Consider the following 17,422-nt stretch of genomic DNA (forward strand, 5'->3'; position numbering starts at 1 on the left):
TAGATCGAAAATCGGTTCCTCAAAAGAGAATTTTTTTCTAGAATCCACAGAGAATGTACTGAACCGTACTAAATCGTTTTTCGAAGAAAAATACCAGGTAACCAGGTCTTTCCAACGAAGTGGAGGCCTTCCCCGTCTTCTGTTTCAACCGGCGGGTACTGTATCGAACACTTTCAAAGCTGGTGTGTTTTCGTTCATTCGGACAACATGTCCTAGCCAGTGTAGCAGCTGTCTTTTTATTCGCTGAACTAAGTCAATGTCGTCGTATAAGTCGTATAAGTCGTACAGCTCAGCGTTCCATCGTCTGCGGTATTCGCCGTTGCCAATGTTCTGAGGACCATAAATCTTACGCAATTTTTTTCGAGGCTGACATTGTTGATGTTTTTGATGCTGGTTCCTAAGTAGACGAAATTAACTACGACTTCAAAGTTATGATTGTCAACAATGACGTGGGAGCCAAGACGTGTAAAAATATATAAACTAGAAAAAGAAAGGAGGGTTTAAGTAGCCTCAGCAGCAATTATTGAAATGGTTATTACTTTTTCTTAACCCTTTTGCGACTTTTTTCTATCATAATCGGATTTTATCTCATCAATATTACTGCGAGAGCTCTCGTTTAAACATCCTACTGCCATGATCTGCATTCTGCCATTTTCGTTTGACCGAGTTGCTGATCTCAAAGGTAAAAGCCTTTACTTAATTTCCTCTTTCCTAAATGGAACACTATGTTTGGTCTTTCCTATATATCCATATTACCCCAGAGCAATTTTATGTCCTGTGTTTGTAATGTTCCCAGACCTAAGGTGCTTCTCAAAAATCTATTCTTTCAAGTAACACATTCATAAGCTGAACATCCAGGAGCTGTGGTCTGGTGCACCTTTTGGAAACTGCGCTTTGTTCAATATTTATTATACTAAAAGTTGTTTAAATTCAGGAAAAACATCAGAAATTTTATGGTAAAGATGGTGTAAAAAGCTGTACTAAGATTGGTATAAAAAATGGATGACGCTGCCCACTAAAGGATCAGAAACCATATGTTAGAAACTAATCCAAAAATTTCTATGAAATTCGGTTCATAACATTGTTTTGGCATTCCAAATTTTTTACCCAAAATATCGGTTAATCTTTCGGATATTCTAAACGGATTTTCAAAATTTCGGTGGACTTCATACCATATAAATATATCGGTTAATATTCTTAGCAAAATTAAGTGAACATCAAATTTTGTGTATAGATACTGTCGCTTGCTGGTAAAAATAATTGAAATCGGTCCAGGAATTAACTCAGATCTCATAAACTCCAGTGGAACTTCTCTAACTCGAATCGCCATAACTTCAACTTCGAGTTATAGAATTTTCATTAAAACATATAAATTTTCAAAAAGCTGTAAAATAAGATGTATGCACTGTTTTATTTAGTTACTTCACAAAAAATTTGATGGACATACGATGAAAGATGTTTTCTGTAATTTTATTTGGTGCACTTTGCTATTGTTTGGTTCTTAGCCTCTATATCCCATGCTTTTGTTAGATGATTTATGCAATCCATAAGTGCAATATCATATTTTTTGTTCGCCTCCGTACGATATAGTGGGATTCTTTTAAAATTGTTCCTTGGTAGTAAAATTTTAAATTTTGTATTATGCCCTAACCAAAAAGTTCGATTTATGGAAGGAAATTTGTATGAAAGTTGCCTTCTATTGCCAATTCAAGTGTTCGAGTTATTGAAGTTCGAGTTATGGAAGTTCCACTGCATATATAACGATTATCGCTATTTTAGTGGACTTTATGTCGAATATACATATGAGTCAAATTGTGGGTTATCTTAACCCTTTCATGCCCAATATTGCTTGTACATAAAAATAATTGTTTTATTTTAAAACCAAGTGAACTATAGAAAAGAGAGTTATTAAAAAAAAAATCGGTAATGAAAAAATTGTTTAATTTGTTTATAATAATTTAATTCGGGCATGAGAGGGTTAATAAAACTATATACATAAATTATGCGAGTATAAAATATTCAGTTACACCCAAACTTCCTTAGGTTCAACGCACACCGGATTAGTCAAAATCGTCTTGGACTAATAAGACACGCGTTTTTGCCTTGTCTTGTTCCGTGTGGGTTGTCACTTTATATATATCTCTCCCTTTCAATATTGGGGAATAAAGCATGTCATATCTTTATTTCAAACTCATACATATATCGGCATTGTTAAAAAAATTAAATAGTAAATGTTGTAGGAATAGTAAACACTCCAAATCCCTACTCGTCTGAAGTAGTTAATATTAAAACTTGAAGAGCCATATGTATGTATATAGTAAATCTTAAATGAAAGTTACACATGAATGCAAAAACAAATGATTACATGTTTGCACTGTGTTCGAGTTGAAAGTATACTAATATAAGCAGACTCTACATTCAAACATACATGATAATAAGACCATGTAAATTTGATAAAAATGGAGAAAAGCTTGGTTCAGTCTGTTAAGAGTTGATTTTTCTGTCAACCAGAAAACAGTTAGTTTCGAATACTTGTTCTTCCCAGAAAGAACCTCCTAATATACAGTGTGTGATAGGGAAACAGGAAATTGGATATTCCAAAACCTATTCCAAAGTATTGAATACAAAGAAGAGTGCGGGTTTAGGGTTAAAAAACCTTCACTGATGTCATGTTTGAGGATCTCAATAAAACTTATTTATTGCAGACGTTAAACTAAATATTTGATAACACGGCTAAATATTTATAGCATGGCATACATTTATCGGAGAAATATATATATATATATTCAAAATTTTACGTTTTCTTCCAACCACTATCTTGTTACGTTTATTTACATACATATTTACATAAATACCACACACATATTAGACTTATTGTTTCCAATATTTATTTTCGTTTCCACCAAACAACGGTACATTACATTGTCTGCCACTACTCACTACCGCAAGTGTAGTATGGTGCGTGCGAGTCTGGCGTGCACGAGTGACGTGCTGCCTGCCTTAAGAAAGAAAATAAAAACCTAACGGCACATTTATTTCGTATTAATGAGTTATTGATTTTACTACGAGCAATTGGTGCGCGTAGAGCTCAAAAAACAATTACAATAAAATTTAGGTTTTCTTTCATAAACAAAAATTACTTTTCATATTGGCTATTGGCTACTTAAGGTTGCGTATACGCATTGGTGTGCTACAAACACGTAACGTCTGCCTGTGGAGTTTATTGTGCGCAAACATAGAGTGATTAAATATTAATTTAATAGTAGAGCAAAGTGTGGAGGGCACGATTAGTTGTATTATTAAATTAAATATTAAATATTTTTAAAATAAATATATAAAATTAAGCAATAAATTTATCAAAAATATTAAATTTTCTGTATAACAAATTTTTAAGTTGAACGTTTTTTTAATGTTAAATTGAAATAAAAAAAATTAAATTTAATATTGAAAAATATATTTAAAAATGAAAAAAAATAAAAATAATAATAATTAAAAATTAAATTTTCTTAAATTATTTGAAATTAAATTGATTTTTTTATTAATGGTTTTCTTAAAAATTATTAAAAATAATAATTATTAATAATAATATTTTTAAAAATAAACAATAAAATATGTTGTTGTTTTTTAATTTGTCAAAAACTTTTAAAATAAATTTATAATAATTTTTTTTATGAATTTTGAAATTAAAAATGATGTTTTTTAAATTAATTATTTTATTTTTTTTTATAAATACTTTCATAAAAAAAATTTAATTATTATTACAAATTTTTCGAATATTTCAATAACTTTAGAAAGACATTTATTATAAATAGTTCATAAATTTTAAATTGTTTTTGTTTTTTTAATCATTTTATAAAATTAAAATCAAACTATATCAAAAATTAACTGATTCTAAACAAATTTCCATTTTCTGATTAAATATTACATTTTTAAATATTTACAATTTTTCTGGATAAATATTAAAGTAAAATTATATTTTTGTTTTTTTTTTTTTGCGAAATACATTGAAAATTATTAATTGAATAAAATTAGAAGCAAAAACAAATAAAAAAAAATTAATAAACAAAAATATTTAAAGCTTGGTACGGATTTTTTATAAAACTTTGAGAAAAAATATTATTTAAAAAATTAAATTTTATTATAAAAGTAATTTCTAAATTTAATTTTATGAAAAAAAAAATTTCAAATAATATCCAGAAAGCCAGCAACAACAACAATTATATGCAACTATTAGCTTTTATCGCTCAACATCAACTCAGTTTGCATTGTACTATGCGTATAAATCAGAAATGAGTGCCACACATATACATACATACAATTACACTTATGTTGACGAGTATGCAGTGGGAAATGCACTTACACGCTCGCATGCAACCCTTGCAACTTGTGCCACAAATACCGATTTTCACACAACAACTTGCTTGTTGTTGTTATATGTCGTTATTTATATTTTTATTTGTTATTTACATAAGCAAATATTGCAGCTTAACGCCTTGCTTACACGAATTTCTAGTTGAATTTCTATTGAATTTGCACTGAGCTGGTTTCAATATTTGTTGTAAAGCTATTTTTAGATTTTTTAGAATTTTATTTTTTGCATTATCTCACATTTTTTTTTTGATAAATATATAACAATAATGCTAAAATTTGCTTAAAAATATTTCAAATATTTTTATTTTTTATCAATTTATTTTTTATTTTTTATTTGAAAGCACTTCTTTAACTGAGGCATGCACTTTCCTCATTCGTTTTGCACCAACTTCACTTACTTTTTCGCTATTTCACGCTCACTTTCTACACTTTCTTTAGAATTTGCAGCGATATTTGTGCGTATATTTTCACTTTTACTTAATTTACTTTGCACTTAACTTTAACTTCGACTTCGACTTCGACTTCATTACCAAACTATTTACAGCGCATTCAATGTCAATTTTTCGCGTTATCCTTGAGCTTGAGCGATTTAATTGCTGGCTCATCACAATTTCAACGCAACAAAAAGCATAGCCGAGCGCCGAGCGTCTATATTCACTGTTTAACATCCTTCACTTGCAATGCATGTGTGTGTGTGTGTGTGTTCACTTTATTTTTTTGTTGTTGTTGCTGCTATTGAATTCCCATTGCAGCGATGCGCTCATTACACAAACGGACTGCATGACGCGTTTCCAACTAAAATATGATTTCAATTGTGTCTTTCGATTGCGCCCGCGTTGCGTTTTACTTTACCTCCTTGCGTCCTTCTACTATACATATTTATATGTATTTATCTGTATATATTTACAGAAGTGTGTGTCAGCCACTTGGCTGTGTGCTTCCTTATTGCATGGCGCGTCACTACAATTCGTTTCGGCGCTTTCTGATTTGTTTATCGGCATTTGCAGCCTTTTACTGCTCGTTTTGTTGTTGTTTTTGTGTTTTTCCATATTTCATTCCTTTTGTTGTTGCTTTTTATTTGTCCGCTCATTGTTGCTATTATTGACCGCATTGTTGTTGTAATAGTTATGTCGCGGCATTTCTGTGAACTGCGCTCATGTAAACGTTGTGATGATGGTCATGTGTTGAGCCATCGAAGGCACCCACACACACCAACACACACACATACATACACTTATATCAAGGCACTCCAACCTATCCATATTGTTGAGACATGCGCATTTTAGTTTGCTTGCTCTCCGTCATTGTTGTTGTTGTTGCTGTTGCACCGTCTTAGTTGCCGTGAGTTGATAAGCTCGAGCAGAAAGTAAATGGAGCAATCATGCTTACCGCATTCTACCGTCTATCGTTTGCCATCCTGTTGGCGGCGCGTGGTACGTATGCAAAAGGAGAAAAACGATTTGTTTAAAGCTAAAAATAGATTTCAACGAGGTTTGATTTTTTTTGTAAACATAGGCAGGCATATTTTGGTATACATAGTTACATACATATGGACATTTGTATAAACTCAAACACGACTCGTGTCTGGCATCCTTGCAGGAACCTACTTCGGTGGTTTCCATCTACTTTATTGTTTATCAAATTTTCTCGATTGCTTCTGTAACTGTTCCGAGGATTCAAGTTGACCCCAATCGGAAACCCCAAATTGATCTTACTTACTTCGGTTCGAGAAGATCTTTGTTATTATTTCTATAGTTTTTTCGGCTGCCTCAGTTTTAAGTTGACCTCAGTACGAAAACCCAAAAGAAAATCTTCTCCCTTCTTTTCGAAGTGATTCTTCGAATGTTACTAAAGTCTTTAAAATTGGGATCTTACTAGGGGATCATAAGAAATCCCACTGTATTTGGAATGATTACAATATAAGTTCCAAGACTCGTCAGCTGCGCTTTAGCAAATAACGTTAAACCCCTTACAACTAGGAAAATATGAATGCTGAGAACAAAGAGCTCACAAGAAATCTTGTGATGTTCCTCGAGCCATGCGAGGCTATTAATGGAACAGTTCCCGATAACTTCACGTAAAGCCCAGCAATCCTGTAGTAAACTGCAGGACTAAACTCTAAAAGTCTCTCATCATTCCCGTCCTACTTTATGGTGCAGAAGAGTGGACGATGTCAACATCCATTGAGACGGCACTAGGAGTTTTTGACAGAAAGGTTTTGCGGAAGATTTATGGAATGATGAGCTGTATGTGTTGTTTGACGACATAGACACAGTCCAGAATAAAAAGACAGCGGCTACGCTGGCTAGGTCATGTTTTTCGAATGGACGAAAGTGCTTCAGCTCTGAAAGTGTTCGATGCAGTAACCGCTGGTGGAAGCCGACGAAGAGAAGGACTTGTCTTCACTTGGTATTACCAATTGGCGCCAAACTGCCAAAAGAGAGATGCGTGGCGCGTTGTTGTGGACTCGGCTATTACCGCGTAAGCGTTGTCTACGCCAGTCAAGAAGAAGAAGAAACTGCAAGAAGACAGCACACCATTAAGACAGTTCGCATGGAGAATCAGTTCAGCTTCTCATTCATTTTTATCTCCAAAATTGAAATGTGGAAACATCACATTGGGGAATCATGTCTTCAGTCATATTTTCAGCGAATTGACTGGACTTAATATTATCCTCAACAAGAAATGTATGACAGATTCAAAGCGCTTCTTCAATACATGAGCGTTTATTAATCCATACAAAAGCTGAGACCAATTTAAAGCAAAGTGAAAACTTGGACCCGGTTCTCTCGAGTTTTTTCACTTGACTTCCATGCTGTTGAAGCTCAGTTCATGACATCCAAAGTTCACCAGTCGAAGAATAAAACTCAGATAGAATATCCGACGACTGTCCTGCATGGCACAAGTTCCAAGCTTTGAAATGTATCATTGCTTGTTGTTAGTCCTTTGTTGTATGTAACGGCTGCTAGTTGCTGTTCAAACATTCGACATTAACGGTTTTACAAGAAAAAATGGGTTCGATTGTTGTTGTTATTCTTACAGATTAACATTCATTACATGTCCGGCTGTATTTTGGGCGGCATTATAGTCACGAACAAACCTTTCGCATATACATACATACACACAAGTAAAGTGCAGTGGGAGTGAAGTAGAAGTCACAGAAAAATATGTGCTTTTAGTTGACAACAAATCTTAACAAGCAGTTACAATTTCAGACATGTCCAAACATACATATAATATATAGGAGTATGAGTGGAGCCTTTCCAGGCTCGATTTATACATACGAATGCACATTTTTACATAATTCGTGTATGTTGTAGCACTGGAGTTGGGAGTTGTCAAAAGTTGTCCACTCGACAAGAGATTGATGATGATAACACACTTTTTGGAAGAAAAAACAACTATTATAACGAAATTAACACCAAAACTTTGATACCCTACGTTGAGAATTCTGAGCTGTTGTAGTTTCTTATAAGAAGAACTATAATAATTCTTAAGCTTACATCTTTGACCATCTAAAACCAGGTTCTTTCCATTCTTCCAACACAGACTTATAACTTAATTTACAAATTTCAAAGGGAAAATGTTCCCATCCACTCAGACATAGCTAAGTACTAACTTACTCACTTCATTTTGAATCAATAGACTATTTCAAGGTTTTTAAATCTCATACCTCGATATAATTTACGGTGATATTTGTAGCTCTAAACTGTCATATATCGATGAAACGTACTGAGATTAACACAAATTTGCTAAGGTAATGATTTCGATTATAGCTAGTTCACCTGAATGGCTATAGGAGTGAGAGCCAAAGTATTTTGACTTTAGTCCAGCAAAAGCAGAACTATCATCGAAAGAGGGCTAAGATTATGCCATTTAGGGATCTTCTAGGCTACTTCTGATAAGATTTTACATGAGTATCAATCGGTATCATTAGTTAGAACCGCTAAAATGGGCGACACTAATTTATGCGAGCACCTCAGCCATCTAACCGTAAACTGCAAGGGAACGACGGAACTTCCATCCAGAACTTGGAAAATTAAATAATAGATTACTTGTTTGAAGATTCATTTTTATATTAACACACCTCATGGATATAGGAAATTGATTGATGAAACAATTAGAAATTGGGTCATACCGATATAAATTTATAAAGGGTTTTGTAATAAGATAAAATAAGTTTTTTTTTTAATATTAAATACAAACGGTTGGGTATATCAATGAAATTCTTTATTCCTGTGTGACATTCAATGTCATTATCTATGGAACTCGATTTCTTTTGCATGGGAATCACGGGAATGCTTGCAGAAGTCCAGACGCTGAACTCAATTTTCGTGAGATAACACATTCACCACACTTGGGTTTTAATAAATCAATTGTGACATTCGCTGTGTGGCTTGTGTCGGCGTCCTGGAGTCCATATTATCCAATTCGAGCCAAAAATATTCGGTTATCATTGAGCGGTCAGACAGGACGATTATGACGACCATAAATTGAATGTAGCGCTCTTAAAGTTGAGGCCACTGACACCGAATTAGGGTAGTAAATTTCGACTCGTTGTTGGATCATATTACTGAAGAGAATGTCAAAAAAGCTGAAAAGAATATAGCGTTGTTTATTGTCTCTATCGATCTACTTTTGTAGCTCCCCTATTGAAAAATCCTTTATGTATATATATATATATATATATCTATATACATATATCTTTCCAAAAAATTATCCCAGCTTTTTGAGTAATTTCACGCCCCGGTAAATATTTGGTTTATAATTATTTCCTCTAAAACCAGTCAATCATTTGTGTCAAATATCAAACCTTATAAAACACTATATTTTTCGAATAACCTTAAAAAACTAACTATGAAATGTATAATAAGGGCAAATTATTTGTATTACTAGCGATTATGGAGTCTAATCAGATCATTGTGCCTCGTAGATGGCGGGGTTCCGCAATAAGAGAACCCAAACTACTCGGTCTAACATTTCAGCGCTATAAGAGCGGGTTTACTTTCAAATGAAATGAATTCGACAGGTTAGAGAACGATAGAACTAGTCTCTTGATTTGTTCTATTCTCGCCAAGTTTCCAAAGGTAAATAGTGACAACTGTACAAAGTAAATTGCAGAGCGCTAAAAGTACTTAGCTCTCTTTTATTTTGAAATTTACAAAAGAGCGAAATCAAAGAAACTTTCAAAACGATCACAAACTTAAGCGACTTTATTTTACTTTTGGCCGTGAATATAATTTTTTTCTTTTAAAAATATTGTCAAAATATTTTACAACTTTTTTATAAACAAAAAAATAAAAAATAAATAAATTTTAAATTTTTGTTTTTAAAAATTCAAACAAAATTCCGCCGTTGTCAACGCCCAGCAATCATCTGGCAACATCGTGTTGATAGTAAACGTGCGTTTATGTAATCAACAGCTGATTGCTGATTAGAAGTGTACAATATTTTTGTACTTGTTGAAAGAGAATTGTAGAAGCAATTTTTTTTATTACCCCCCAAAGTGCCTGTTACCCGTTTGTTTTTTATCCAGTTAAAATGTCAATAAGTTTACGTTTCGTCTCAAAATCCCTCACCAACTTGTTGCCACGTTGTGTTGCTGCAGCCGTACCACAACACACCAGAGGAGCGGCATACTATCCAGTCAACGACAAATTCTACGGCCTGAATGAGGAACAACAGAAATTGCGTGAGATCGCTTTCAATTTCTTTCAAAAAGAATTGGCACCATACGCCAAGGAAATCGACAAGAATGACAATTTCAAGTGAGTTTCTTCTTATTCGCAGTAAAAAGTGAATATTGTGTTTACATAAGTGGAAATGTACTTTGACCTGTTGCACATAGAGATCTGCGCGCATTTTGGCAGAAAATGGGCGAATTGGGCTTCCTAGGCATCACAGCTGAGTCGGATTTCGGCGGCACCGGTGGCACTTACCTCGATCATTGTATTATCATGGAGGAGATTTCCAGGTGAGTGTAGAGCGTTACTTATTGCTATATAAATAACTGCTTTTCACTACCACAGAGCTGCCGGCGGCGTAGCGCTCTCCTACGGTGCGCACTCCAATCTCTGCGTGAATCAGCTCACGAAAAATGGCACACAGGAACAAAAGGAAAAATATCTGCCTAAATTGTGCAGTGGCGAGCATATGGGTGGTTTGGCCATGTCCGAGCCAGGTTCCGGCTCCGATGTGGTCTCGATGAAGTTGCGCGCTGAGAAAAAGGGTGACTACTATGTGCTCAATGGCAGTAAATTCTGGATTACCAACGGCTCAGATGCAGATACGCTGATTGTATATGCCAAGACGAATAGCGGTGTTGCGGACAAACATGCCATTACGGCATTTATCGTGGAGACGGCGTGGGAAGGTTTCAGTGTGGCACAGAAACTCGATAAATTGGGCATGCGTGGCAGCAGCACGTGCGAATTGGTCTTCCAGGATCTCAAAGTGCCGGCTAAGAATATTTTGGGTCAAGAGAATAAGGGCGTCTACGTGTTGATGTCTGGTTTGGATTATGAACGCCTAGTGTTGGCCGCCGGCCCAGTGGGTCTTATGCAAGCTGCCATCGATGTCTCCTTCGACTATGCGCATCAACGCAAACAAAAGGGTCAACTCATTGGCGAATTCCAACTGATGCAGGGCAAAATGGCCGATATGTATACCACTTTGAGCGCCTGCCGTTCGTACCTATATGCTGTGGCGCGTTCTGCCGACTGCGGTGAGCGCAGTTCAAAGGATTGTGCTGGTGTCATTCTGTACTGTGCTGAGAAGGCCACACAAGTGGCGTTGGATGCCTTACAAATACTTGGTGGTAATGGTTACATCAATGAATATCCGACCGGTCGCATATTGCGTGATGCTAAATTGTATGAGATCGGTGCTGGCACCTCGGAGATTCGTCGTTGGTTGATCGGTCGCCAGTTGAATCAGGAATACAAGTAAACGTTGCGGTGAATTTGCGGTTGTGATTTGTGCCTTTTGGAAAACGTATCTAAGATATATTAACGAACAGACTATTTGTTGCATTTATTTTGTACGCGTGTACAGTTACATATATTGTATGTGTGAATAATATACTATTCTCCAATAAACTTATTTCTTTATATATTAAATATACATACATATATATTTTACTTTTAATAAATAATGTTATTTTAATGCGGAAATCATTTTCAACTTTTGTTTTATTAAAAATCAAAATGACAAATCTGAATATGAATTTTATATATTTTAATTTAATACAGTTGAACTCCCCTAGTTCGAATCACCATAACCCTCAAAAAAAAATTCGAGTTGGAGAGACTTCGGGTTATGGAAGGTAATACGTATGAAATTTTACTTAGAGTTATAGAAGTTCGAGTTATGGAAGTTCAACTGTATTTAAATATTTCGATTCCCCCAAAGACATAAACTCTTCTTAGTAGCTTTGGTGCGCTTTTAAATAATTTTCGAAATTGTTCTATTGAAAATTAAGCAACTAATAAACATTTAATATGGAAATTCTTCGGTATTGTCTATAAATTAGTCAAAAGCGTATTTTCTTCACTAATTCAAAACAAATAAAATTTGTGTATATATAATATATCATTTTTTGGTTATGGAATCCAACAATTTTACATGATATATTTGTCACCGTATAAAAAAAACTCTCATGACATATTTTTATTCAAGTAATTTTCAAGATATCGCTAAATAACGATTTTCGATTCAAGTTTTCTAAAAAAAATCAAATTCAAATTGTTATAGCAGCAAAAAAAATTCAAATTTTTGTAGGGAAATCTGTTGCGATGCTAAACTCCAGTCATAAATCGGAGTCCATTACGGTTGCACACACCCGAATATCGTTTGACTTCGATAGTGTTCGATATTCGAAAATCTAATGGAAAGTTCGAATATCAACAAAGAATTTTGCTCGAAAAATTCGAAAACTATTTAACAAATTGCGAAATAAAAAAAGAGTTAGGAAAATGTTTATGCTCTTTAGCTAATCCTTTCAATTATACTCGGCTGGGTATTGGAGCAAACATTTTTTTTCCGAAAGATTGAGACATAAGTAAAAAAATTACATTCCCCGATTTTAGAAGTTAGCCTTTAAAATCGAAATGTTTGGTTTCGAATTTCGAAAAATGTTTTTTAAAAAAATAATTATTAATTACAGGAAATACAGTTGAACTTCCATAACTCGTATCATCATGATCCACAGGAAAAACTTGGAGTTAGAGAGTTATGGAAGCTAATTTGTATGAAATTTTACTTTTATTGCCATTTCAAGAGTTCGATTTATGGAGAACTGCGAATTATAGAAGTTCGGGTTATGGAAGTTCAATTGTAGATACTAAGAAAGCCAAAAAAAAGTCCATAATCTACATCACTCAAGCTTATATAATAAATAGCTTTTTACGACATACTTTCCGAAACCGATTTAATCGTCTTCGGTTACAGAATAGTCCCTCTTTAATGCCCATTGTTTATATTTATGCATAACTGTATTTTAAACTATATATAAGTTCGATTCGCCAAAATATTTGCAGTAGCGGCTAGAACACCCAACTGGTATAAACCTAACAGGCTGGTATAATAGAATTTTCGATTTCGAAACTATATTTTCGTAAAACTAAGAAATTCGAAATCATCCTTGTCAATAGCAACAATAACGTTGTATAATATAAAATAAATTACGCCGCGACTACATAAAAATCCAAACAAACAAAGCTCCAACTCTGTTATTAATACTTATTTTTATTTAATTTAATTTCATTGTACAAATAATAAAAAAACAGTTATACATGAAAACACAAATTTTAAAAAATATTTTTTTTGTTTTAGTTTATATGCGCGTAAATAATTGTAAGCAAAACAAAAAAAAAAAACATATATACGTATGTATGTACAAATAAGACTAATATATATTTTAGTTAGCATTTAGCAAAGGTAAATAAAAAATACAAATACAAATACATACATATAAATATTTCCATTCGAAGTGTCAAAACAAAAGTTTTAAAAACATTAATCACGTGACGTTAGACAATAATGCAGTTGATTGAATTACAATATAAACATATAGGCATTGCAAATATTATAATTTATATATATTTTTTATTACATTTTGTTTTTGTTTAATTAAATATATTTATATGGTTTATTGTTTTCTTATATTTTTTTTGTAGTGAGTGGTGCAATTTTTTCGTTGCTTACAAATGCTTTATAAATAATAATTATACAGTTAATTGTGTTATATATGTAAATAATTTTAAAATTATGCAATTACAGGCAACATGTTGGCAAACACAAAATCATCATTATTTTCCGTTTGGACTGCAGATCGTTGTATTACAGTTTTAATTAATCGCTTAAAAAAGAACGCTAGACAAAGTTACAAACACAGTTACACAAAGTGGCAAAAGAAATAACACAATTATTACATTATAACGGCACAATTTGGCGAGCAAAACGGTGAGTTGTTGCATTTTTTACTGTTTTACACCGTTTTTTTCTGTTTTTGTTTTGCGCAAAATATACACATATAATTTTTATTTTTTCAAAACCATAAACATATCAAAACGCTATTACTCACTAATATCTAAATATCAATGCATGATTATTATTACAAATAGTTTATTATTATTAATTATAAATTAGTACATTTAAAAGCACTTTTGGCAATCATTTCTTAAGCGCCTACAAAACGGTAATTTATTTTGGCAAAATGGCATTTATCCGTAAGCAAATGTTGTGGCAAACCGTTAGGCTGTTAATGAGCACAACAGTTAGAGTAATAGCACCAACATGCTTGCCAAATTTTACAGTTATACATTTACAATTTGTTCATTTTACGCAATTTTTAAATTATTATTTTATGTATTTTTTAATATTAATTATAATTTAATTTTTTTTTATTAATTATAATTTAGTTTTATTTTTTTAATATTTATTTTTTTTTTTAATTTTTATTTTTTTTATAATATTACATATTTTTTGTTTTATTATAATTTTTTGTTTTGCTTTTTTGTGTTTGTATTCTCATTTAAAACTTATTTAAATCTCTACTCCATGCGAAAACTATGCGATTCGGTTTTCTTCTCCGAACGCGTCTCGGTTGTGGTGCTAAATGTTTTGCGTTCCATTACACGCTGTGTCATCGATGTCAAACGCTCAGAACCCTGATCGATGATGCTGACTTTACCACCATCGGTGCTAAGCGTTAGTTGTGAGAAATTGGAGTCCAATGGTTTTTCCACCGTTTCATTGCTCTTCTCGAAGTTGCGCGTTTCATATCTGAAAATGCAAAGTAATTAGTATTGATTTTAATATTGAAATTTTATTTTCTAAATTTTTTGCAGTGAAGGTTGATTTATGGAACCTAATTCTAAATATATTCAAACTGTCAGATTCAATATTGATTTCTCTTGATTTAACAACCATTAAAAAACTTGTTTATTCTAAACAATTCGCTTTGCTCATCAATTCATATAAGAATATGCATTCAATTCCAATTCGGAATTAAAAAAAGTTTCATACATTTTTCGAAATTTAATATTGATAATGAATTCCTTCGTCAAAAAAATCGTAACCTATAATTTTTGTTTGGAACTCTATCGAATTTCGAAAAAAATATTTTCAATACAAAATTTCTGAAAATTATAGCCAGATTTTCGAATTTCGAATCCGAAACGATCCGATTTGATCTTACCAGGTATATTACCCCATTCATATAAGTTAAATTGGTATTTGTGAAGACTCGGTCACTTCTAACTCTCATAGCCAAAATATAATTATTTCAGTCTGGCCGATTAATATAAATATGTATATCGGGAAGAATGATAAATGTCTAAATGCCAAAACAATATCAGGTTCCAGCTTTGGTATATAATATACTCAACTCAACTTGGATAAACTGCAAGAGTTTCATTTATTATTGGCTTTACTCATAGTCTGAATAATTATTAAGAAAATTCACTAAAAAACTAGAATCCAAAATATTTTTTATTTCACATTTTTAATAAATTCTCAAAAATATTGTTTTTTTATGATCAAAATCAAGTAATTTGTACTGAAAATTTTCTTTCGATTGAAAATTCTCAACATAACCTCAAATACTTAACATTACAATTAACCTCACATTGCCTTAACACCCTCGCTAAACTCACCTCGAGGTGTAGCCTTCATAGTTTTGACCAGGATATGCGCCCGCACCGGTTATTTGCACTACACCGCCTTGACCGAATGTCTTGTCGTGCAGATCTTGTACACAGGCTTCCAATTTGCGATTAACCGTTGACTTCTGTTGTGTTGTGGCGGTATTTTCAAAAGATTGTTGTTGTTGTTGATGATAATTACTAACATTCGCTACAGAAGTGGGTGATTGTGTGAGTTTAGCACCGCTAACACCGCTGTTAGTACCTAATAAACTGCCACCACCGGCGGCTGTGGGGCTACCTGGGTAGGGGCGTGGCACGGCGTTGGCTGTTAGTTTGGGGTTAGGTCTAAAAGTGCTGCCGGCTGCAGTGGCCGCCTGCATGTTGTAGAGTGTGGTGGATAGTGGTGGTGGCGGTGGTGGCAACTCAATGCCACCATTCACATCCCCGGCGCTGGCATACTGGTGGCTCATCGGTGGTGGTGGTGGTGACACGGCAGCGGGGTGATGGAAATGCTGCGGATGTGCGGCATAGTTGTAATGATGTTTCGTCTGCTGTTGCTGTTGTTGTTGACTGTAATAGCTCGGTGAGTTGGGTACATCCGAGGGGTAGCCCGTCGAACGGTTTAGTGTCTAAAGGTTAGATTTAGGAATGAAGTTAGAATGATTGACGTTATTATTTTTGTTAGCATAAACATTAGTGGTGAAAGTAAATGCAATCAGTTGTTGTTTTTTTCTTTTGTATTAACAAAACAAAAATGCCGTTAGTCTACATTAATTCGAAATACAAAATAAAATTAATTTTTATGCACAGCGAGCAACACACTTTTTTCACTCAACACCAATTGCTTGCCAATTCACATTTAAACATATTTTTATTTTTTGTTGTAATTTTTAAAACAACAAACATGCAATTCGTTTTTTTTTATTTTCGTATACAATAAAATTTCGGCAGTGTGTTGGCCACTCATTGAACGAGCTGTTCATCTTCTTCTTCTTCTTCTTCAATGCAAAGCTACATCAATTAAAATAATATATGCAACAACGAAATAAAAAAATCGCACAACAACAACAACAATAACAAAGCAATTTGCTAACATATACATACATTATTTTGACTCTTCTGCAATGTGCCATAAGTGGATTGCGCATACTCCGAATCACTGTCGTCCGTCTTCTTCTGCAACGCGCGCGCATGCCTGATGGTGATGAGTTTCTGGCGCGCCTCCTCCAGCTGTTTCTCCATGCGGAGTATATCGGAGCGCGCATTAATCTCCTGCGCCATGCCATCCACCATTGAGGTGTTGATTTTCAATGTCTTCTCCTCCTCATCCTCTAGGCCCTGTTGTGCGGCGCGCACCAAATTCTCCGTCGATTTAATGACTTGATTGCCTGCAGCTTGTAGACGGCGTCCAGCTTCTGAATTTGGATTCGATTTCACTTTGCAAGCGATGAGCAGTTGTGCCGTAGAGGCGGCCACCTGCTTAGCGGTGGAGATAAGCATCTCTTCAGTGCCTACGCCGCGCACCAAATTCTGTGCGGCTTCCACCAGGCTGTGTGTGGCGGCTGCAACAAGACGCGCTGCCGATATGAGACCCTCCGACCATTGTCCATCATCGGAAGAGGTGAGCGGACGACGTGCCACTTTACCCTGATCGATGAGTTCGCGTTGCGCCGCGTTGGCAGCGCGCACCAAAGCCGATGAGGCGGCCATAATGCCCTTGGCGGCCTCCAGTATCATTTCATCGAACTTCATATTCTCGTCCAACTCGATCTGGAGAGTGGAAAATTTATTAGTTTAGCTGTGTGTAATTGTAGGTTATGTTATTTTGTTATTTATTTTGTGTAAATTAAATTTGTAAATGTTTTTTGAGTGCATTGAAACCTTTTACCGTTATATATGTGATA

General features: G+C 34.1%; 2 protein-coding genes across 6 annotated transcripts in view; one reads left to right on the top strand and one right to left on the bottom strand.

The window, feature by feature from the left end:
* Window positions 1-9,773: 9,773 nt before the first annotated feature.
* LOC105210425 (isovaleryl-CoA dehydrogenase, mitochondrial) lies at window positions 9,774-11,493 on the top strand. The gene is made up of 3 exons (XM_011181376.3): window positions 9,774-10,139; window positions 10,220-10,345; window positions 10,401-11,493. The coding sequence occupies exons 1-3, from the start codon at window positions 9,913-9,915 to the stop codon at window positions 11,317-11,319; spliced, it is 1,272 nt and encodes a 423-aa protein (XP_011179678.2). The 5' UTR covers window positions 9,774-9,912; the 3' UTR covers window positions 11,320-11,493.
* Window positions 11,494-13,907: 2,414 nt separating this feature from the next.
* LOC105210424 (talin-1) overlaps window positions 13,908-17,422 on the bottom strand; it is a 55,626-nt gene continuing 52,111 nt past the window's right edge. For 4 of the 5 annotated variants that reach the window (XM_054230261.1, XM_054230263.1, XM_054230262.1 and 1 more), the window contains 3 exons: window positions 16,623-17,288; window positions 15,528-16,147; window positions 13,908-14,655 (listed from right to left, as the gene is read on the bottom strand). In XM_054230261.1, the coding sequence (XP_054086236.1) occupies window positions 14,424-14,655; window positions 15,528-16,147; window positions 16,623-17,288 (1,518 nt within the window). In that variant the 3' untranslated portion in view covers window positions 13,908-14,423. Of the gene's footprint in view, window positions 14,656-15,527; window positions 16,530-16,622; window positions 17,289-17,422 lie in introns of those variants that run through there. The other variant, XM_054230265.1, reaches the window with a different exon arrangement.

This window comes from Zeugodacus cucurbitae, chromosome 4, assembly GCF_028554725.1.
Source record: "Zeugodacus cucurbitae isolate PBARC_wt_2022May chromosome 4, idZeuCucr1.2, whole genome shotgun sequence".
Lineage (NCBI taxonomy): Eukaryota > Metazoa > Arthropoda > Insecta > Diptera > Tephritidae > Zeugodacus > Zeugodacus cucurbitae.